At 59.8% G+C, this 21797-nt stretch overlaps 1 protein-coding gene across 4 annotated transcripts in view; it reads right to left on the reverse strand.

Moving 5' to 3' along the window:
- Window positions 1–676: 676 nt before the first annotated feature.
- SLC47A1 (solute carrier family 47 member 1) overlaps window positions 677–21797 on the reverse strand; it is a 51877-nt gene continuing 30756 nt past the window's right edge. For all 4 annotated transcript variants that reach the window (XM_084861434.1, XM_084861437.1, XM_084861435.1 and 1 more), the window contains 14 exons: window positions 20267–20415; window positions 19385–19427; window positions 18899–18943; window positions 17604–17701; window positions 17246–17343; window positions 17036–17149; window positions 16821–16888; window positions 14770–14878; window positions 14596–14671; window positions 11537–11606; window positions 11243–11375; window positions 8576–8670; window positions 6810–6885; window positions 677–4874 (listed from right to left, as the gene is read on the reverse strand). In XM_084861434.1, coding sequence (XP_084717560.1) covers window positions 4660–4874; window positions 6810–6885; window positions 8576–8670; window positions 11243–11375; window positions 11537–11606; window positions 14596–14671; window positions 14770–14878; window positions 16821–16888; window positions 17036–17149; window positions 17246–17343; window positions 17604–17701; window positions 18899–18943; window positions 19385–19427; window positions 20267–20415 — 1389 coding nt within the window. In that variant the 3' untranslated portion in view covers window positions 677–4659. The remainder of the gene's footprint in view (window positions 4875–6809; window positions 6886–8575; window positions 8671–11242; window positions 11376–11536; window positions 11607–14595; window positions 14672–14769; window positions 14879–16820; window positions 16889–17035; window positions 17150–17245; window positions 17344–17603; window positions 17702–18898; window positions 18944–19384; window positions 19428–20266; window positions 20416–21797) is intronic.

Below are 21797 nucleotides of genomic sequence, written 5' to 3' on the forward strand. Positions count from 1 at the left end.
GATATTGACAGGATGGATTAAAAGCATTACCTAACTATATGCTGTCTATAGGAGACTCACTTTAATGACAAAGTGACTGACAACATGACAAGTAGGCTAAAATGAGAGGACAGAGAAAGATATTCTGTGCAGAGTAACCAAAAGAGAGCTGGGTTCAATCTCCGATCAGGGCACATACAAGAAGCAATCAGTGAACTCATAAATAAGTGGAACAACAAATCTCTCTTTCCCTGCAGAAATAAATTTGTTATTCATTTCTCTTACAAAATCTGTCAGGAAAATAGCTTGGATAATAATTGGCTTTAAAAATATCCAAGGGTCTACAAATTCTGATATACTTTCATTCACAACTCTGATTGTTATTCTGGAATGTTGTATTTTACAGAAAGGATAGGGTTCCATGTCAATTGCATTATAGTCAGATCTCTAATCATGTCATTTTAAGATTGATTTTCTTTGTCATTTAGAGACAGTATTATTTTGTTATAATACATTTAAAAAAATGTTACATCTTCTGAAAAATCTGTGGAAAGGATTCTGACTTATTTTAAATTACATGTCTCTAAGTATACATTTTCAGATCATACCCTTAAACTGGACAAAGATAACTAAAACTGGAGTTATAAAAATCAGGAGAAACAAAAATTGGTTTTGGAACTGAATGAACTGAAAATAATTATAGTTTTGGTAACTTTTTTTTTAATATTGCTGATTTTTTATTGTTCTGTTTTCCAGACATAAGAAAACTTGCTTCTTTTCTTAAAGCAATTTGGTAAATTGTACTTTCATAAACAATATTGAGGCACTTATATTTTTCTTTCTTCCTGATCCCTCCATAATTTGAAAACTTTTAATAAGTATTATTAATATCATGGCAATATGTTTGTTCACATAAATCCAATATGAATCTAATTCTTAACAGGACATAAAACAGTTTCCAATTATGGTTTATTAACCAAGACTTTGACTGAAATGTCATGTCTGAGAGAGAAAGCCAGGAATCTAGATGTCTCCAGAAAGCTTTAAGAAATGAGGATTGTTTTTAAAGCTGATAGAAGCCCCTGGGATAAACGTCCTGGTACCATGCTTATTCATCTGGTTCATGGCAGTCCTTCTTGGTAAGGGGTAAAGGCTGCTTTCCTGGGAGATGGCAAAGAAAGAACCTCAAGACATTTGGGGGCCTCAGAACTTGAGGATTGCGCCCTAACCTATAAGTATCACACGCAAAACCAGATGGAAACATTGGCTTTTGTGCCCTGAGGGGTTGACTAAAGCTCAATTTATTCTCGTAGTGTTTGTGTAAATAATTGATAAGAATTAGCTAGCAAATAATTGATAAGGGTCCACAAAGGATAGAAGACTTTTTGGGCTGAGCAATTAAAGCAGCCCTGACCGGAGCAGCTAGGAGAGCCATGGGGATAATAAAACATCTCCGGCCAGGACAACAGACAGAGACCATAAGGGAGAGCAAAAGCAACTCCACCCTGAACAGATAAGACGGCTGTGTGAAGGGCACCATGAGGGCTTTGAGCTTTGAAACTAATGCTCTGTAGCAAAATGACCAATGAGAAGAGCATGGGGGTCCCAAAGTAAGGAAAGGGACCGATTAGAGAAGATCGAATTCAGACAAAGAGCTACAACCTTTATAAACCCGGAGACAAAGAGAGATTCAGATTGTTTTGAATTTTTTCCATTAGAGAGGGAGGGAGAGCAGGCCTTTTCCATTTGGGGGCACATATAAACATCCTGCCCTCATGGAGTTTATATGTGCTTCCAATAAACGTCTACATTTTTATTAAAGAAATCTATTAACCCATGAATTTATTCTTCAACTTAGTCAATGAAATATGGAGCAATCCATGAAGATGGTGATGCTCTGGGGACCGGCCTGTCCCTCCTGTGGGAGAGTCAGCTGACAGCCTTTGTTCTCCTCTCTGACCCCAGGCCCCGTGTCCCTCAGGGAGGCAGGGAGACGTCACACCCTGTGGAGGCGGGGCCTCAGCCTGGCCGGCAGGAGGCAGTTACTAAGGACAGACTGTCCTCCCTCCTCCCCCGGAGTGATTTCAGTCTGTCTCTGAGGAGGGCGGGAGACAGGCAGGCCGGGACTAATGCACATCAGCAGCAGGCACTTTCCATGTGAAACCAATCCCACAGGCCTGAGAGTTGATACTACCCTGTTCCCCCGAAAATAAGATAGTGTCTTATATTAATTTCTTCTCCCAAAGTTGCGCTAGGTCTTATTTTCAGAGGATGTCTTATTTTCGGGGAAACACGGTAACTGGGGAAAGGATAGGGGTAGGGTACGCAATGAGAACAGAATCATAGTGGATTGATGGCTAGTTACTGCACTACCTATGGATAGGAGATTTTTATTTCTTGGATAAAAAAACAGAGGCACGAAGATAAATTGACCTTGAAGTCCAGGTGGCTCCATCACTCGGAGAGAAGGTACATTTTGAGAGCAGATCAAGGACAGGCACGCTGAAGGGGGACAAACGTCTGGGGCTCATCTTTGCGAGGACAAAGTTAGAACCGGGCCCTGGAATCTCACACAGCTGTAGGTTTCCCCACCCTCCAGCCCTCCGTAACGGCCGTGAGATGGGAGGAGAGAGCGGGTTTTCAGGGAGGGTTATACCGGCCCGATCGCTGGCATCTGAGATTCAACCTTGTCTCTACTAATGGACTCTGGTGCGTCAGCCGCCGATCCAGACCCGGTTCCAAACCTGAGCTCTAAGGAGGCGGGCATATCCCTCCGCCCACATCAGCTCCCCCGTCACAGCCTGAGCATGGAATTGAGTTCACATTCCAAGCTCACGCCACCGTAAATTAAAAGAGAAATTTCTGAGGCCCCCCAATAATCTTGGGGCACATGCCCAGCTCACGTGGGAACAGGGTTGTTGTGGGTTTTTTTTTAAATTGACTTGAGAGGAACATCAATTTGTTGTTCCACTTATTTATGCATTCGCTGGTTGATTCTTGTATGTGCCCTGACCCGGAATTGAACCTGCAACTTTCAGGACAATGCTCTACCAACTGAGCTACCCAGCCAGGGCTCGGGGGATATGTTCTGAGCCTGGGAAAAATTAACTGCCCTCCCCAGCAGGAGGAGTTTCTTCATCTTCTTTGAACGCCTGGATGAAATGCAGGAGAGGCAACTGCCCACTGAGCTGCCAACCAAAAGCAGCAGCACAGGGACCTCTTGCAATCCCATCGCCTCTCCTCGGGACTCTGCAGGAGGGTGGAGCCGTGGGCCGCGATGCCCGTGTGAGAGCAGGCCACCTGGTCACCCAAAGCTCTTTGGTTTACTTCACAAGAGGGAAAAGTGAAGTGCCCTCCCTCCCCCTGCACTTTCCCTCACTGCTACCGACTCCTCGCAGCAGCTCCCCCGGGAAGCAGGGCCTGGCCCCCGGTGGGCGGGGCCTGGCCCCCAGTAAGTGTCCGAGTTGCCAGTGCAGCTTGGTAAGTGGTTCCAGACCTGAAGCTGCGGTGATAGCACCCTAGTCAACCTCCAACCCTGTAAAGCAGTGATTTTCATCCCTTTGTATCTCGTGGCACATAATTAAGAGATTCTGCAGCACACACAGAATATATATTTTGCAGATCTGACTAAAGAAAAAAGTATCATAGTGACTCATTCACACGGAGGGGCTGCTGTCATCATTGTCACCTGGCACTCCAAGGGAAGAGGTCCGCGCCCCTCGCTAGCCAGGCCTGCGTGTCTCACACTCCCTTCGGCAGCTGGCTGAACATCACACACACAATTCACATTCTGGGGCTTTCCCGTGCTGTCATCCCGAATAAAAACATAAACATTTAAACCCACAGACACAGCAGCCATGACGGCATCCAGCTCGACTTCCCCGCGGCCCCCATGGTGATGCCCGTGAGAGCGCCCCCTGGGCCAGCACTGCGGAGGGAGGAGGGCGAGGAGCCCTCAGAGCAGCCCCCGCCAGGTCTCAGAACCTCACCGAAGGGAGAAAACAGGTGGCACCTCCTGATCGCCGGGAGACAGGGTGCCAGCCCGCTGCGTGGGGGTCACCCCAACTTTATCATCCCGGCCGTCAAATGTGGAAAGGCCACTTCCTCCGGCTCTCCCAGCCCTGGCTCTCCGGGCCGCCACCACTAGAACCCCAAGTGCTGGCTCCAGCGGCCTTGGCTCAGCCTCCCCCGCCTCGCCGGAGGCCTACTCCGCCTTCGGAATAACCGGCTCCTCTTTTCCTTCCCAAGCGCCTCCAAGGCCTCTGGCCTGGGATCAGACCCAAAGGAACATTAACAGGACCGTTCCCACGGAGTCACACCTCACACACAAGGACAGACACATGGGACATCTTTTCAACAATTCAGACAGCACCCCTTCCGCACTCCGCACAGGGGTTTGTGCCACGGAAACGGGGAGAGAAGAGCGAAGAGCGAAGCCGCAGCAGTGCAGTCAGCACGTGGTCGTGGCCGAGGCCGTGGGTGCACTGGCCTCCGCCGTGTTCCCCAGATGCTGCGGTGGACTGGACGGGGCTGTCACCTCGGCTCATTTCTTCCTTAGAAAATACATCTGGTCCCAGTTCTGAGATCCAGGGCCCGGCTGGCTGGCCTTACCTGCAGACAATTCCCGCCTGGGCCTGGAATGGCTGAGCTCAGTCTTGCTGGCCTCCCCTGCGCCCTGAGTCAGACGCACGCCCGCACCAGGGCGCCCGCCAGCAGCACGGCCAGCAGCCCCAGCAGCAGGAGCCCCCGCCGCAGCACCAGCTGCCGCCCGCTCAGCCGGGGCCGGGTCCGAGGGGCCCCGGGGCCCGCCTCCTGGTGCAGCTGCTGGTCCCACTGGGCTTCGTCCTTCTTCTCAGCATCTCCCGTCCCCGTCTCTCCGCGGCTCCCAGGGCCCCCTGCGGGGAAGGGACCGGGTTAGCAGCGTGGAAGGGATGTTCCATCAGCACGGAGGCGACAGGACAGGCGTGTGCACTGGGTGCTACCAGCGGAGAAAGGTGATTCTGGAAGCAGTGGCTCCACAGAGAAATAAAATCCTTCTCAGAGGCCTCTCCGCACACCCTGGCCGGACAGGAGCCCCGCCCACCCACCACCCAGAGGCAGGTGGCGGCTCTCGAAGGTAAAATTCGGAGACTTTTCAAGGGGCCACGCCTGTGTGATGGTTTCAGGAGGAGGAGGCGGCCAGCGGGGAGGAAACCTAGGCAGTAACTCAGGGCCGTTCAGGTCAGGGAGAGGGAGGGGACTCCAGCCCGAGGCGCGACCCTCGACAGGGAGAGTGAGAGCCACTTCTGAGAGCTCCGCCCGAGGAAACCGAGGCAGGTGACGCAGTGAGAGAAGACTGTCAGGGAGCAGGCACGGCGGAGGGATGCCACATGCCCGCAGGGGTCGGAGAGAAAATAGCTGCAGGCAGAACAGTAGCATCTTGCACTTCCAAAGTGCTTTGCGAGAGGCCTGCACGTGCGTGAGTCACTGCTCTCACACAGCACTGAGGTACAGCTGCTGCTCCTGCTTTTCGCACGCGGGGCGGGGGGTTGGGGGGGAGGAGGGGGACGTTGGCAGAAGGCGCGGGCCAGCCCCTCCCTGAAGACAAGCCCAGAGCTGGCGAAGCAAGCGGACCACCTGAAGGCCGGAGCACAGCAGCGATGGACAGGCAGTGACCGTCTCCTGGGCGGCGGGGCCAGGCGAGGGAGCCTTTGGCCGAGAGTCTCCCCTGGAGGAGCACATGGAGAGCCCAGCCCGCCCCAGGCGAGCCCTCTGCACCGCGGGCCGGAGCTCTGAAGGGCGCACCGAGCATGAGCACGGCCTGGAAGAAAGTCCGCCCTTACCCAGCGCCGCCTCTGGGTGGCCAGGGCCCGGCCGGGGGCTGGGGTGGGGTGGGGGGGCCAGAACTTCCATTTCTGCCCCTGCCCTGGCTGGATGGCTAGTAAGCCAGTGTTAGAAGCAAAGGAGAGCTGAAACCGGTTTGGCTCAGTGGACAGAGCGTTGGCCTGGGGACTGAAAAGTGCCGGGTTCGATTCCGGACAAGGGCATGTACCTTGGTTGTGGGCACATCCCCATTAGGGGGTATGCAGGAGGCAGCTGATCGATGTTTCTAGCTCTCTATCCCTCTCCCTTCTTTTCTGTGAAAAATCTATTTTATATATATATATATATATATATATATATATATATATATATATATATTTCTTTTTTTTTTAAAGAACCCTCTCTGGAGATAGATAACATCATCTGGGGCCTCAGTCACTTGGACAAACATTCAGATGCAAAAAGCTGGAAGACAGTCAGTGATGACGAGGGACCAGGGATGAGACGGGCAGAAACACAGGCTCGACTACTGATGTGACTGAGCCAGCCGCGAGCTCAAGGGGCTTCCGTTCTAAGGAGCGAAGGACGGTGTGAGCGCCTGACTCAGTGCCTCCGGAACCCGGAGCCCAGCGAGGGACTGCGCTGACAGAGGAAACGATAGTCACCTGCATGATGTTTACCAGAAGCAGCATTCAAGTCAACAATCCGCGGGCCGGGAGACCAGGAAAACCCACCGAAACAAACCCAGGACGCCGTTCCCAGGCGGGCCAGGGCACGGTCCGCGCCCTGGAGAGCCCTCGGGAGGCCTGCAGGAGCGCCACCCACTGGCCCGGGGGCCACCTGCGGATTGGATTGCCCGCAGCAGCAGGCTAGTGTCCGGAGGGAGAGCAAATGAAGCTCAATCCTTGACCCCAAATCGGGTGTCTCTTGCCTAATTGAATGGAAGCTCACAGCACCCGTGGGTGGCGCTGTGGCGCAGAGGCCGGGCCTCCGGGAGGCTGTTCCCGGCGGGCGGAGGGCAGGCGTACCTGGGAGAAGCAGGTCCTGGGCCGCAGCAGTGCCGTCCTGGGCCGCGGGCAGTCTCATGTTGGCGTGGACCTGAGCCTGCAAACAACACAGCGTGAACCCCCGCTCTCCGGGCCCAGGAAGAGCCAGTCACTTCCTTCCATTCCCGGTAACACCGAGCGTCTCTGGCTCACAGTGGGGCTCATCTTCCATGACGGAGGGGGTCAGGGGGCCGGAAGGCTGGCCGAAAAGCACGAGATGAGGGGAAGACGGGGTCCGAGGTCATGTAGAGTTAACCCCTCGTTCCCTGTATCTCACTCATCTGCCACCAACTTCCCAAGCCGCACACTGGCCCTGGGAAGATGGGGGGAAGATGCACACAGGAGTCTTAACGGGACATGTGGGATCAGAAAAGCAGGGTCAGGATACGTGTGACGGCACACCACCTCCCCCGTTCCAAACGTCATCCTGAAACTGGCTTTCCAGGCAAAAGGAAAGAAGCCCAGCATGGGTTCCCCTATTTTTCTATTCAATGAACAAAGGGGAATGAGTAAAGCAAGAGTCATTTGGCCCTTCAGGTCTGAATTAGATGCAGTTAATTAACAACAAAAGTGAATGAGAGCGAGAGGAAAGGGGGGAGCAGGGAGAGGAGAGAGAAAAGGGGGGACGGGGAAGAAGGGAGGGGGAGAGGGGAGTAGGGAGGGGGCGCGGGGAGCAGGGAGGGGCACGGGGAGCAGGGAGCAGGGAGGGGGCGCAGGGAGCAGGGAGGGGGCGCAGGGAGCAGGGAGGGGCACGGGGAGCAGGGAGGGGCACGGGGAGCAGGGAGGGGGCGCAGGGAGCAGGGAGGGGGAGCAGGGAGCAGGGAGGGGGCGCGGGGAGCAGGGAGCAGGGAGGGGGCTCGGGGAGCAGGGAGCAGGGAGGGGGAGCAGGGAGCAGGGAGGGGGCGCGGGGAGCAGGGAGGGGGCGCAGGGAGCAGGGAGGGGGCGCGGGGAGCAGGGAGGGGGCGCGGGGAGCAGGGAGGGGGCGCAGGGAGCAGGGAGCAGGGAGGGGGAGCAGGGAGCAGGGAGGGGGAGCAGGGAGGGGGAGCAGGGAGCAGGGAGGGGCGCAGGGAGCAGGGAGCAGGGAGGGGGAGCAGGGAGCAGGGAGGGGGAGCAGGGAGCAGGGAGGGGCGCGGGGAGCAGGGAGGGGGCGCAGGGAGCAGGGAGGGGGCGCGGGGAGCAGGGAGGGGGCGCGGGGAGCAGGGAGGGGGCGCAGGGAGCAGGGAGCAGGGAGGGGGAGCAGGGAGCAGGGAGGGGGAGCAGGGAGGGGGAGCAGGGAGCAGGGAGGGGCGCGGGGAGCAGGGAGCAGGGAGGGGGCTCGGGGAGCAGGGAGCAGGGAGGGGGCTCGGGGAGCAGGGAGCAGGGAGGGGGAGCAGGGAGCAGGGAGGGGGCGCGGGGAGCAGGGAGCAGGGAGGGGGCTCGGGGAGCAGGGAGCAGGGAGGGGGAGCAGGGAGCAGGGAGGGGGCGCGGGGAGCAGGGAGCAGGGAGGGGGCGCGGGGAGCAGGGAGGGGGCGCGGGGAGCAGGGAGGGGGCGCAGGGAGCAGGGAGCAGGGAGGGGGAGCAGGGAGCAGGGAGGGGGAGCAGGGAGCAGGGAGGGGCGCGGGGAGCAGGGAGGGGGCGCGGGGAGCAGGGAGGGGGCGCGGGGAGCAGGGAGGGGCGCGGGGAGCAAGGAGCAGGGAGCAGGGAGCAGGGAGGGGCGCGGGGAGCAGGGAGGGGGCGTGGGGAGCTGGGCTGGGGCGCAGGAGCATTACCTGGCGACAGGCTTTCCCCCAGTCGAGCCGCGCGATGAAGCCCAGGAAGCAGGCGGCCTGGCAGATGGTGCAGAGGATGATGCCCGCCCACAGACCTGGGGAGCGGGCACCGGAGTTAACTGGGGAAACCAGCACCTGCGGAGCGTGTTCTCGGGTCTCCGGCTCAGCATCTGCTCTCACGGAGAGACTGAGCCAGAGCCTCTCTCCTTCCGTTTCCAGAAGGTTCCAGGAGGCCTGGGGCTCCCTGGGATACTTCCTGGAGTTTTGGGTCTCAGAACAAATGTTCCGAATCATATCAGAAAAGTGACAGTTACAAGGAAAGGGAATTTCCAGGACAAACAACACCCTGTCTCTAACAGCACTGCCGGACGACCGGCCCCCTTTTACTGGAAAAAGGAACTGGCGCTTTAAATAAGCAGCAGCCACAGCGGCCTAACGTGCAGCCGCTCTCTCTCCCCCGGGTGCTCCCTCTAACCCTCACTCGCTCTCTCTCCCCCTGGGTGCTCCCTCTGACCCTCACTCGCTCTCTCTCCCCCTGGGTGCTCCCTCTGACCCTCACTCGCTCTCTCTCCCCCTGGGTGCTCCCTCTGACCCTCACTCGCTCTCTCTCTCCCCCTGGGTGCTCCCTCTGACCCTCACTCGCTCTCTCTCCCCCTGGGTGCTCCCTCTGACCCTCACTCGCTCTCTCTCCCCCTGGGCGCTCCCTCTGACCCTCACTTGCTCTCTCTCTCCCCCTGGGTGCTCCCTCAGACCCTCACTGGCTCTCTCTCTCCCCCTGGGTGCTCCCTCTGACCCTCACTCGCTCTCTCTCCCCCTGGGCGCTCCCTCTGACCCTCACTCGCTCTCTCTCCCCCTGGGTGCTCCCTCTGACCCTCACTCGCTCTCTCTCTCTCCCCCTGGGCGCTCCCTCTGACCCTCACTCGCTCTCTCTCCCCCTGGGCGCTCCCTCTGACCCTCACTTGCTCTCTCTCTCCCCCTGGGTGCTCCCTCAGACCCTCACTGGCTCTCTCTCTCCCCCTGGGTGCTCCCTCTGACCCTCACTCGCTCTCTCTCCCCCTGGGTGCTCCCTCTGACCCTCACTCGCTCTCTCTCTCTCCCCCTGGGCGCTCCCTCTGACCCTCACTCGCTCTCTCTCCCCCTGGGTGCTCCCTCTGACCCTCACTCGCTCTCTCTCTCTCCCCCTGGGCGCTCCCTCTGACCCTCACTCGCTCTCTCTCCCCCTGGACGCTCCCTCTGACCCTCACTCGCTCTCTCTCCCCCTGGGTGCTCCCTCTGACCCTCACTGGCTCTCTCTCTCCCCCTGGGTGCTCCCTCTGACCCTCACTGGCTCTCTCTCTCCCCCTGGGTGCTCCCTCTGACCCTCACTCGCTCTCTCTCTCCCCCTGGGTGCTCCCTCTGACCCTCACTCGCTCTCTCTCCCCCGGGTGCTCCCTCTGACCCTCACTCGCTCTCTCTCTCCCCCTGGGTGCTCCCTCTGACCCTCACTCGCTCAGGCGCTGAATCGCAGCCCTGGGGCAGGGCCCGAGTGAGGATGGAGGATGGGAAAAGCCTGTAGATCCCCAGTATCATCCCTACTCCCCCCATAACCCGCACAGAGCCAGGGGAGACCCTAGGGATGAAGGGGTTTGGGTCAACAGTGAACTAATGACATCAGAAACTCGAGGGGGGGGGGGGAGCAGCAGAGGTCAAACCACATGAGGAAACAGAACTCTGGCAACAGCCTAAAGCAGCCAGCCTTAAACCAACCCGCGTCCGCAATAACACCCAGGAGCCGGCTGCTCTGCCCAGGCCCGGCGAGGCCGCGCGGCTATTGCTGGGGACAGTCTCGGAAGCGAAATAATAACTTCTGTCCAATTGATGCAAATAACCAGGATTTGACCAATAACTGGCAGCTTCCCTGAATTCTGTCCCTACTTCCTACCTAGGACCAGCCAGAGAAAACCGGGCATGCACCCTGACCGAGTGCAGACGCCCCGCTTCCAGTGGGCGGCTCCAGCTCCAGGCCAGCAGCCTCGCCGGGCACAGCGGGCCTCCGCCGGGCACAGCGGGCCTCCGCCGGGCACAGCGGGCCTCGCCGGGCACAGCGGGCCTCGCCGGGCACAGCGGGCCTCCGCCGGGCACAGCGGGCCTCCGCCGGGCACAGCGGGCCTCGCCGGGCACAGCGGGCCTCCGCCGGGCACAGCGGGCCTCGCCGGGCACAGCGGGCCTCCGCCGGGCACAGCGGGCCTCGCCGGGCACAGCGGGCCTCCGCCGGGCACAGCGGGCCTCGCCGGGCACAGCGGGCCTCGCCGGGCACAGCGGGCCTCGCCGGGCACAGCGGGCCTCGCCGGGCACAGCGGGCCTCCCCTCCGTCCCCGCAGCGCCCTCCCCGCCGCCCGCCGGTGAGTCTGCTGCACGCGGGCAGCGCTGGCTGAGCGGAGCAGCTCTGAGGGAGCAGCCTCAGTGTGTCCCTCTGGTTGGTCTCTGGCTGTTTTGAATCCGGGTAAAGGAAGGTGGCCAGGCTGGGCTCATGGTTTACGGGGAGGTGCCAGATTCAGGCAAAGTGCATCCTTCTGGGATTTAGAATAAAGCGGTGACTGTCATCCCACAATGGACTCCTGGAAGCACACATACGCCGCCCCCCCGCCCCCCGCATCCCGCCCCCGCGCCTCCGCGCCCCAAGCTCACCGACCACGCCCAGGCTGGTGGCGAACATCAGGGAGATGCCCACGGGGAGGCCGATCACGTAGTAGCCCACGGCGTTGAGGATGGCGCCCACCTTCTGGTTCCCGCTGCCGCGCAGAATGCCGCCGCCCGTGCACTGCGGGGGACACCGGTATGAGCCCCCCCACCCCCTGCACTGCGGGGGACACCGGTATGAGCCCCCCCCCTGCACTGCGGGGGACACCGGTATGAGCCCCCCCCCTGCACTGCGGGGGACACAGGTCAGACCACCCCCCCCTCCAGGAGGTGCATACTCACCGCGAGGCCCTCGAAGAGGTGGGACACGGCGTACAGCGGCACCACGCGCGCCACCAGCGCCAGGATCTCCCTGGGGAAGGAGGGGGTCAGGGCCGGGATCTCCCTGGGGAAGGAGGGGGTCAGCGCCAGGATCTCCCTGGGGAAGGAGGGGGTCAGGGCCCGGGCTTCTGGGCCCGGAGTGCCGCTCCGCCGCCTCTCGCGCTTTAGGAGAAACCTGAGTCCCCGGGTCAGGACACAGCTCCGTCTGCCTCGGGGAAGCGCACGGGAGAGCCAGGCTCTCTCCAGCCGGCTGGACAGACTGCCTGTGGCCCGGCGGGCAGAACCCACAGCGGGGAAGCGGGGAGGCCTGGCTGGAGCGCCCGCCCGCCTCTCAGCAGCTCACAGGAAGCCAGGACCCTGGCTGGCGGGGAGCAGCTGTTAGAGAATCAATAAGAAACCCAGCTCTGAAACAGAGGATACCTCCCCAATAAAGGAGAGAAATCGTTATTTTATTCAAAGTTGATTGTATCTTTTGGGTTGATAATGTGCTCAAATGGCTGAGAGAAATCAACAACATGAAAAGGAAACAGAAGTCTCCCTTCTACTCCTGTCCCCGTCCTAACCCCCACTAGCATTGACCCCCACCCCCATCCTCACCCCTCCCATCCTCACCCCCCACCCCTACCCTCACCCCCCCACCTCTCCCTTGACCCCCCTCCCCGGCCCTGACCCCCCACCCCCAGCCTGACTCTCCTCCCCTGCCCTGACCCCGCACCCCCATCCTCACCCCTCCCGTCCTCAACCCCCACCCCCAGCTTGACCCCCCTCCCCGGCCCTGACCCCCCACCCCCAGCCTGACTCTTCTCCCCCGCCCTGACCCCCCACCCCCATCCTCACCCCTCCCGTCCTCAACCCCCACCCCCAGCCTGACCCCCCTCCCCGGCCCTGACCCCCCACTCCCAGCCTGACTCTCCTCCCCCGCCCTGACCCCCCTCCCCGGCCCTAACCCCCCACCCCCGCCCTGACCCCCCACCCCCAGCCTGACTCTCCTCCCCTGCCCTGACCCTCACCCCCATCCTCACCCCTCCCGTCCTCACCCCCACCCCTACCCTGACCCCCCTCCCCCGCCCTGATCCCCCACCCCCATCCTCACCACTCCTGTCCTCACCCCCCACCCCCAGCCTGACCCCCCTCCCCGGCCCTGACCCCTCACCCCTAGCCTGACTCTCCTCCCCTGCCCTGACCCCCCACCCCCATCCTCACCCCTCCCGTCTTCACCCCCCACCCCCAGCCTGACCCCCCACCCCCAGCCTGACCTCCCACCCCCAGCCTGACCCCCCACCCCCAGCCTGACCCCCCTCCCCCGCCCGGACCCCCCACCCCTGTTCTGACCCCCCACCCCTGTCCTGACCCCCACCCTTGTCCTGACCTCCACCCTCGTCCTGACCCCACCACCCCGCAACTGATAACAGTTCCAGTATTGTCTGTATTGGTTCAGTGTTTATGAAAAATAGGAAATACAAATATCTATTCTAATTTTCCCCTTCTAGACTCTACTATTCCATATTGTAGCATTCGCTACAGATGCACTTTTATTTTCCACCTAACACATCCCATGCCATTTTATATTCCATCAAAACACATTGTCTGTAACGCGCTGTGAATTTTACCCGAAATGTGTTCTGGGGTTTGAAGTCCGTGCTCAGAGGCAGAGCGGGGCCCTCTGCTCTGCGCTGCCTGCTCGGGGCTCGGCGCCAGCTTCCGAGCAGGAGGGGGCTTTCGCTGGGTCTGCCTCCCGGAACGGCTCAGGCAGCGTTGCCTTATCTAAGCTTTAAGGTTACAAAACCTTCCTCTGGCACCCTGTAGGGTTGGTGATTTTGAGATTTAAAACAATTTTTTCCTATTTCTTCTAAAGAAATCCATCTTTTTAGACCTTCTATATTGTCCAGGGCAAGCTCTGATAAATTATTTTCCTGGAAAATTATCTGTTCCTTCCAGATTTTTAAATTTATGCGCACACGTTATGCACACTAGTGGCCTGTGCTTTGAACATGACTGCGGTGTTCCCTGACTTTGGGCGGGGGTCGCACTCCCTCTCCGATCAGGTCCGGTGTGTCACTGCCGGAACCTCTGTGGGCGCCTCCGCCAGGCTCAGTGACCGGCCAGCCTGCAGGCTGTCTGCACGTTTCCAATGGCGTCTTCTCTTCCCATCCAACACATGGTCTGGGGGCCTTTTGCTTACTCTGTCTCCTGCTCTGCATGGTTTCCGGGAGGGGACGGACCCCGAACCAAAGGCCCACTTTCCCACTGAAGCCACAGCACAGCGAGCACATCTGACAAAGGGCTCCTGTCCCTCTGGAGGGAACAAAGGTGCTGTGGCCACTTCCCGCTCCTGCTGGCGGGGCGACAGCCGACAGCCTCGCCGCCCACCGCGGAGTGGCCGAGACCAAGCTGACAGCCTCAGGCTGGAGAACAGTGCGAAGCTTGGTCCTGCCCTCCCCCTGCTTTTTGCCTCCTGATGGGAGTTGGTTTGCATGTTGTAATTGCTGATAAAAAGTCCCAGGTAAGAGGTGGCCCCACGTCTATCCACAGAGAACTGCCCGGCTGGCTCCCTGCTGAAGGCAGCTGCCAGCACACAGCCGCGGCCGCGGGGGCACTCATCGGGATTAGGCTTCTGCCTCAGCAATCAGTCAGACCATGGACTTGGACAGGCAGCCCCCGGGGGCGACTTTACCTTCCATCCCGTGTGACAGGCGGGTTATGTAAATACTGCAAACCAGGAGCAAACTCTGAGATGTCGTGATGATTTTGTCATTGGGACAAAATACTTAACTGAAAAGGTCACCCAGGAGGGACCCAAAAGGAGTTTCCTCCTTTAAAACGCACACGAGTATCCTGAGCACCAGAGCAATGCCACCACCGATGCCAGGAACCGGGTTCCCCGCCCGCCCGCCCGCCCGCCCGCCCGCAGTCTCCTGGGAGCATCTGAGCTGCTGATGCTGCAAACAGGACCCTCAGGAGGCCCCGAGGGAACCCTCTGCCAGCGCGTCCCTACCGCAGGTTTCTCATCTGGCACTCACCGGTCGGTAGTGAAAATGTACCCCACCAGGTCCTTACAGCTCAGCAGCAGGACGCAGAAGGCTACAGCAAAGAGCTCTGGAGGCGAAGGAGAGAAAGCCGGTGAGGTAGGAGCTGCGGGCCGGGCGCCTGCGGCCCGGCAGACGCTCCGGGGGTCCGGGCGGGGAAGCCAGCACCTGTGACCAGCACGGAGACCAGGGAGCACCGCCTGGCCTGCTCGATGTCTCCCGCGCCCAGCGCATTCCCAATGCGGACGCTGGCAGCCACGCTGAAGCCCGTGGGAATCTACGAGGAGAAGGGAACCGTGAGAGCGGGAACCAGCCCTGCCTCCAGCTCCGGGGCCTCGCTCTGCACCTTCCCATCACGCCTCGTGGGTAGAACTTGGGCCTAGAGCTGTAAGAAGGGCAGTTGGCAGCATCCTTGTGTCTAACGTGGGACCTGGAGCCCTGGGCTGTGGTCCTTGCCATAAGCCTGGCTTTTGACAGAGCTTCCAGCCTGAGCGCCAGGAGGGCTGCTCCGTCACTTCCGCCCGTGGGTGTGGAGGGATGGATTTTGAGAGCCCAGACAGGTCTGTTCTGAAAGACCCTCAAGGGTTCAGAAAACAGAATCCTAAAATGGTGACCACTCCCCTGCAAATGTTGGATAAAAAGAGCATAGGAAAACAGAGACCCAGACCAAGCCCAGAGCAGTGCCGCCTCTGTGGGGGCAGAGTGGTGCCAGCGAGACAGAGGACAGTGGCGTGGCCTGTGCTTAGGAACAGGGACTCTGAAGCCAGACGGCCGGGGTTCAGGTCCGCGTCCAGGCACCTGCCCCACTGGACCTCAGTTCTCTGTAAGGGAGACCTCAGAAGAGGACCTACATATTAGGGTTATGTTGGGATTAAATGAGTCCATCATGCTAACTACTTAGAACAGGGCCTCAAACACAGCAATTATTCAGGAAAAAATAGCCATGGTTATGTATATATTCGAGGCCTGGTGCACAGATTCGTGCACCAGTGGGGTCCCTCGGCATGGCCTGCTGGGATCAGGCTGAAACTAGGTCTCTAACATCCCCCAAGGGGTCCCGGGTTGCGAGAGGGCACAGGTCAGGCCAAGGGACCCCACCAGTGCACCTATAAATTTACCACTTGAGAGATTAAGTATTAATTAAGGCAAAATATTTATCACTCATTTAAGCAAGGATTTTGCCTGAAGATCAGGATCGCTGAAGGAAGGCCATAGAAGCTGACAGAGCAGAGCGTGTAAAAGAGAGGGGAGACCAGGCCTGTGAGGGCAGACCCAGGGCCTCCCCACAGCTTCTTTGTCACCACAGTGCGAAGGTGTGGCTTGGTGGTGGAAACCGGCAGGCAGTGCTCTCACCAATAGCCAGTTACCATCACCAATGGGACAGATCTGGTAACGGCTAACGCCACCAGGTGTTAGACCTTGGTTAAGCACCTCAGTTCTTGAGTTTGGCTGGGAAAGGATTCAGAGCCAAGGAACTCAAATTGTAAGAGAAAGCTTGTTTAGAAAGTCATCAAGGGTGGAGGAGTGAGCAGCTGGGCAGTGTGGGCTCAGGAAACAAGCTGTAGAGGCAAAAGAAGGGCCCTTAGAGCTGAGGAGAAAGAAAGGCAGAGAGAGAGAGAGAAAGGAAGAAAGAGGATGGAAGGGAGAGAAGGAGGGTGGAAGGGAGGGAGGGAGGAAGGAAGGAAGGAAGGAAGGAAGGAAAGAGAGGAAAGAGAAAGGGAACATGGCCTGACCTCAAGGCGTTCGTGTTGTGACAACTATTTGGCACGTCTGGCAATCAAATGAGATCTTTCAGACGGGGACTGTGTTGGCGGATGGAAGCCCAGCAGTGGACACATCAGTAAGAGCCTCCCCACCCCGCCTGCCAGTGAGCCCACAGGAAGACCCCACCCCCACCAGTGAGCCCACAGGAAGACCCCAACCCCACCAGTGAGCCCACAGAAAGACCCACCCCCACCCCCACCAGTGAGCCCACAGGAAGACCCCAACGCCCTGCCAGTGAGCCCACAGGAAAACCCACCCCCACCAGTGAGCCCACAGGAAGACCCACCCCCACCAGTGAGCCCACAGGAAGACCCCACCCCCATCCCACCAGTGAGCCCACAGGAAGACCCACCTAACCAAAAGGATCCTCTCAGCTCTGGGATAAGAGTTTCTGAAGGATTGAATGTTATCAATAGGCACACTTAGCACCTCCGCACAGCAGCTCAGACACTCACCATGAACACTATCGTGGCCAGCTCATACACGATGGACTGGGCCCCCAGCTCCACCATGCCGAGGATCCCTGCGGAGAGAGGCCGCTGTGCACGCTTCTGGGCAAGCCCTCTCCCCCAGCCGCCCTCCCCTCCCCCTCCCGCCCCTCCCCTCCCCCAGCCGCCCCCCCTCCCCCAGCCGCCCTCCCCTCCCCCAGCCGCCCCTCCCCCGCACTGACCGCTCAGGAAGCTGCCGATCTCGTAGGCCCACCACTCCATGCACAGCATGAGCATGCTGGGGATGGCCAGGCGGAAGAAGGAGCCCCAGTCCTGCAGGCACTCCAGGGACCAGCCTGAGGGGACACACCGTTACCACACAGCTGGGCACCGCCCGGAGCTCCCCCGAGGCAGAGCCGTGTCCAAGGCGGAAAACGAAAGACGGCCTTTACCTCCCCAAGTGGCTCGATGCAGTTTCCTCCAGAAGATGTAGAGGAAGAGGAACAGAGCCAGGGAAAACTGGGCGATCAGGTTGGCCAGTGCTGAGCCCCTGGAAGAGCCGTCCGTGAGGGGTGCGCTCTCCGCCCTCCCAGCCTCCCGCAGCGGGAGGTGCCCCCCGCCTGGGGCGGCTGCGGCCGGCCCTGCGGCCATCCTCCCAGAGCACTGCTCTCCTCCACCCCGGCCGCACCGTGTGCCAGTGCCCGAGGAGGGACCACACGTGGACACGGCCAGGACGTCTCACTGCCCCCGGCCTTGGAGAAGCCACACGCCGCCATGCCTTCTCCCTGGCCCAAGACTTGGTGAACTCACATCACCCCAAGATGCAGCTCATGGAGAAACAGGTAGTTGACGAGAACGTTGACGAGGTTGGCGGCAACTCCGGTGAGGATCTGGGGCAGGATGATTCCCTAGCGAGGAGAGACCGCACCTGCTGGAGGCCCGGACCAGGGGCCGGGCTGCCACAGGCAGGCAGGCCGTCCTGGGCCCTCCTTGCTGCGCTGGCCTCCGCCCTCCACACACACACACACACACACACACACCCGTCTCGGAGCCGGAGAGCCGGGCAGGAGGGGGACGCAGAGAGGAGAGAAGAGACCCGCAGCAGTGCCAGCACGGCAGGGACTGATCGTACACACACGCTGCTTCCCACATGGGGCTGCGGTGAGAGCAGCACTTCCCCAAGCACAAGGGGGGTCTGCAAAGGAGTGAGGGATGCGTTCCGTCCCATCTGGCTCTGCTCACGAGCTCGGAGCAGCAGCGTCCATCCAGTCTGGCCTCTCAGACCCAAGCCCTGCTGCTGGGCTGAGGGAGTGAGCCGCCACTTGCAGGAAACAGGGAAACCATCCCCACTGCGGGGTCACCTCGGCCCTGAGTCCTCTCTCATCTCCAGGAAACCTGTTCTCTGAGCCCACACCTGGAAAAACCTCGCTGTCTGAAACCCTGTCAGTGAAGACAGAGCGCCCGCTCTGCCTGAGGGCTGAGGTCAGCGTCACCCAAACAGCAGCCTCCATGTCCCACCCAGGGCGACGCTCCACGGGCCCCGCACAGCCATCCACCGGGCCTGAGCCTGCGGGTTCCCCAGAGGGGACACGGGCGGAGCGCAGGCCTGGCCTTGGAGCCTGGCCTCGATTTCTCCGCTCAACCTTCTAGCTCTGACCTCGTGAAGCCGGCTTCCCTGGGATCTCACTGACCTCCACCCCCTTTGGTGAGAGCCCACGGCCCCTCCGATCTGCCATAGCTCCGGCTGACAGACCTGATAGCCAGGCTGTGCGTTTGTCTGGTGGCCTCGGTGGTCCTGGGCTCAGAGGCCAGGACAAAGGCTTGGCCAACCGTTTTCGTGGGCCACGTATTTCCCGGAGACCTGTTAGCTTAAGCACGGGGGTAGCGGGCCGAGCTGCAGTTCGGGGAGGTGGAAGCAGACAGAGTGAAGTGCAGTGAGCGCAGCGGGGCAGGGCGCACAGGGGAGAGGCCGCGGCCACTGCAGGAACCCGGAGCGGCCGCTGGGAGAGTAGGCAGTGCTGGCAGGCGGCTCCCGGCCCGGCCCCCCAGCCCTGAAAGCTGTGAATCCTATCAGCCCCACAGAGGAAGAGGAGAGCCGGCATTACCTGGGTGAGCAGATATTTAACTTGTAATGTGTAAAGAAACGTCGCCTACAAGAGAAAGATAGAGATGATGTTCACACTGGCCTGGCCGTGCAGAGAGCTGAGAGCCACTGCTCTCCTGCCCTTTGCTCCACCGGGACCAGAGCTGTCAACAGGGAGGGGGCGGGAGCGGGGTCCGGAGCCAGGGTTCGGCTCCTCTCCTGTGCGTGCACTCGACCCGCTGGCCCCGGGGTGGGGGACAGCTCCCTGGCTGCCTGACCCCAGAGTGCCTCCAGCTCTAGGAGCCAGGACAGTGCCCTGGAGACACCTGAGCCTGGGCTTCCTTGAGGGACAGAGTTTGTGTCTTTCCTGAGCACCATTAAAACCGCGCTTTCTGAGGTGAGCCCCGTCACTGCGGGTGCCACCAGGTCCGATTCATTGGGCCGTGGGTGTCTCAGCGGCGTGTCTCAGCAGCCCCAAGAAGAAACAGCCAAACTCCTGGAAACTTACGGGAAGGGCTGGGATGAAGATCATGACGTAGGTGTGGGTGAGCCTGCACAACGAACAGAAAGGAAAGCCGTGAGGTCTCCAGCTCAGGGAAAACCCTCTGTCACCAGTCCTGGCTCTTTCTGGATGAATGGACTGAACTGCTGGAGCAGGCGTGCAGTTTACAACAGAACTGCCATCGCATAACCCTGAGGCCTCTCTGGTTCTTCCCAGCCGCGTCTCTCCAGCTCAGCTCTGTGGCTGCTGACTTGTCTGCTGTGGCCACTTCCCTGTGGTTTGTAGATCTTGGGCTTCTACTAGTCACCATGCCCTCATACCAGTTCCGATAACAGAATGCCTCCCCACATTGCCAACTGCCCCGGGCTCAGAGCCGCTAGCCTAAGACAAGGGCTGCCCTGGTGGGTCTCAGTCTCGGCAGCATGTGAGGGTCGTCTAGGTGACCCCTGGGAGACACTGCGCCCCGCCGCCCCAGCCAATGAGGACAGAGCGGGGGTGGGGGGGAGGGAGGAAGGGGGTGGGCTCTGAAAGCACTGAGGGGACTCATAGCAACCAGGGCCAATGAGCGCGAAACCACCACCCAACACCTTCAGCGACCACCCCTTCTGGAGAGGTTGTCAAATCTCACTTCTCCCCTTTGCCGTCCCCAGGTAAGGGGGTCTGCATCACAGGCGCAGGCGTGCGGAGCACCAGGCCTGGGAGAATGACCCGAGGGAAGCTCACAGCCTCATGTGGGGCCGCGCCCTGGCCTTTGGCACTTCCAGAGGCCAGACCTGGATGGGAGCACCTTTCTGCTGGGATGGCCCCCTGCCCTGCACGGCCGCCTCACCTAGACACAGTCTTGCCCGGGGGCCTCACCAGGACATGGGGCCCTGCCCAGGGGCTCACCTGGACACGGCGGGGTCCTGCCGGAGCAGCAGCAGGATGTGCTGGGTGTTGAGGAAGAGCGCCCAGCAGGGGAAGCAGCAGAGCAGCAGGATGAGCGCGCCCCGCTGCAGGATGACCCCCACATGCTTCTTGTTGGGGCTGCCATACGTCTGGGGACACACAGCCAGAGCAAACCATCAGTGCCCACGCCCCCCAGTCTGGACTTGACCGGTCCAGGGTGAGGCCCAAATGTCATAATTTTAAAAAGCTTTCTGCTCAGCTGGTGTGGCTCAGGGGTTGAGCATTGCCCTATGAACCAGGAGGTCATGGTTCGATTCCCGGTCAGGGCACATGCCCAGGGTTTTGAACTCGATTCCCAGTGTGAGACATGCAGGAAGCAGCTGACTCACAATTCTCTCTCAACATTGATGTGTCCATCTCCTCCCTTCCTCTCAGAAATCAATAAAAGTGTTTTTTAAATAAATAATAAATAAATAACTGCTTTCTAGTTAGGGTTGCACCACCTAGAAACTTGTTAGAAATGCAATATATTGGGCCTCACGCAGGCCTTCTAAGCAGAAACTCCGGGTAAGGGACGGTGCTGGCCGGGGCCAGCGGCTACTGGCTTGCCCACGCCAAACTGCACATCCCTTCCCCCGCCCGCTCAGTGACGTGAGGGAGGCTGATTCGCCACAGAGGGAGCTCCTTACCCCACCGAGATCAGCCACGCACACGTCAAAGTGCTTCTCTCCGTAGAGATGCACACGGCCTGCCCCCTGCCCACTGCTGCCTCGCCCACCACCCGCTGGCCTGGCCCACACTGCTCCCTACAATCCGGACCCGGACGATATCACATCGGCAGGCTGGCTCTGGGACAGGTGCGGCGCTGCCTCAGGAAGTCCGCAGGGCGCTCGCCCTTATCTGGGTGGGGCAGGTGTCACCCCCAAGTACCCCTCTCCCCCTGCCCAGTGTCTATTGCCCCTTACACCTGCAACGTGGTGCTCCTCCCCGTGAGCTCCCTCAGCGAACTCGGTGTGATGTGGCGTTGTCAGCCCTTCCTCTGGGCTCTCAGCCCAGGGCAGTTTCTCTCCGCCTGGAGACCCAAGCAAAGGGCCTGGGAACGAGGCCTCCGCAGGGGCAATCCCATGGCCGGACCTCTGGGGGGGAGGGCGACCAGTATGCTAGACTGAGGTGTGAGCCCGGTGCCCTGGACGTGCGGCTGGTCTCACGCTATACGCCGCGGCGAGGAAGGCCGCACAGCCACGGCTGAGGGCTGGCCCCTCCGGTGGGCGCTGGCTGAGCGCCAGGGGTAGAAAATGAGGGGGTGGACTGAAACTAGAAAAAGATGACAGAATGTTGTCTACACCTCTGTTAGACCGGGCTTGGGGAAAAGGTGGGAGGGGGAGAAAGGTCTCGAGATCCCACTTCTTTTATGGAGGCCACAGGTCCGCCTGCAGCTGTTTGTGTGTGCATGTGTGTCTACACACGTGTTACGTGTGTGGTGTTTTCTACCTCTGGCTGGTGTTGCTAATTTGTAAATGAGCTGTGTTTC

The sequence above is a fragment of the Pipistrellus hanaki genome (assembly GCF_964339955.1).
Source record: "Pipistrellus hanaki genome assembly, chromosome: 16".
In the NCBI taxonomy this organism is placed as follows: Eukaryota; Metazoa; Chordata; class Mammalia; order Chiroptera; family Vespertilionidae; genus Pipistrellus; species Pipistrellus hanaki.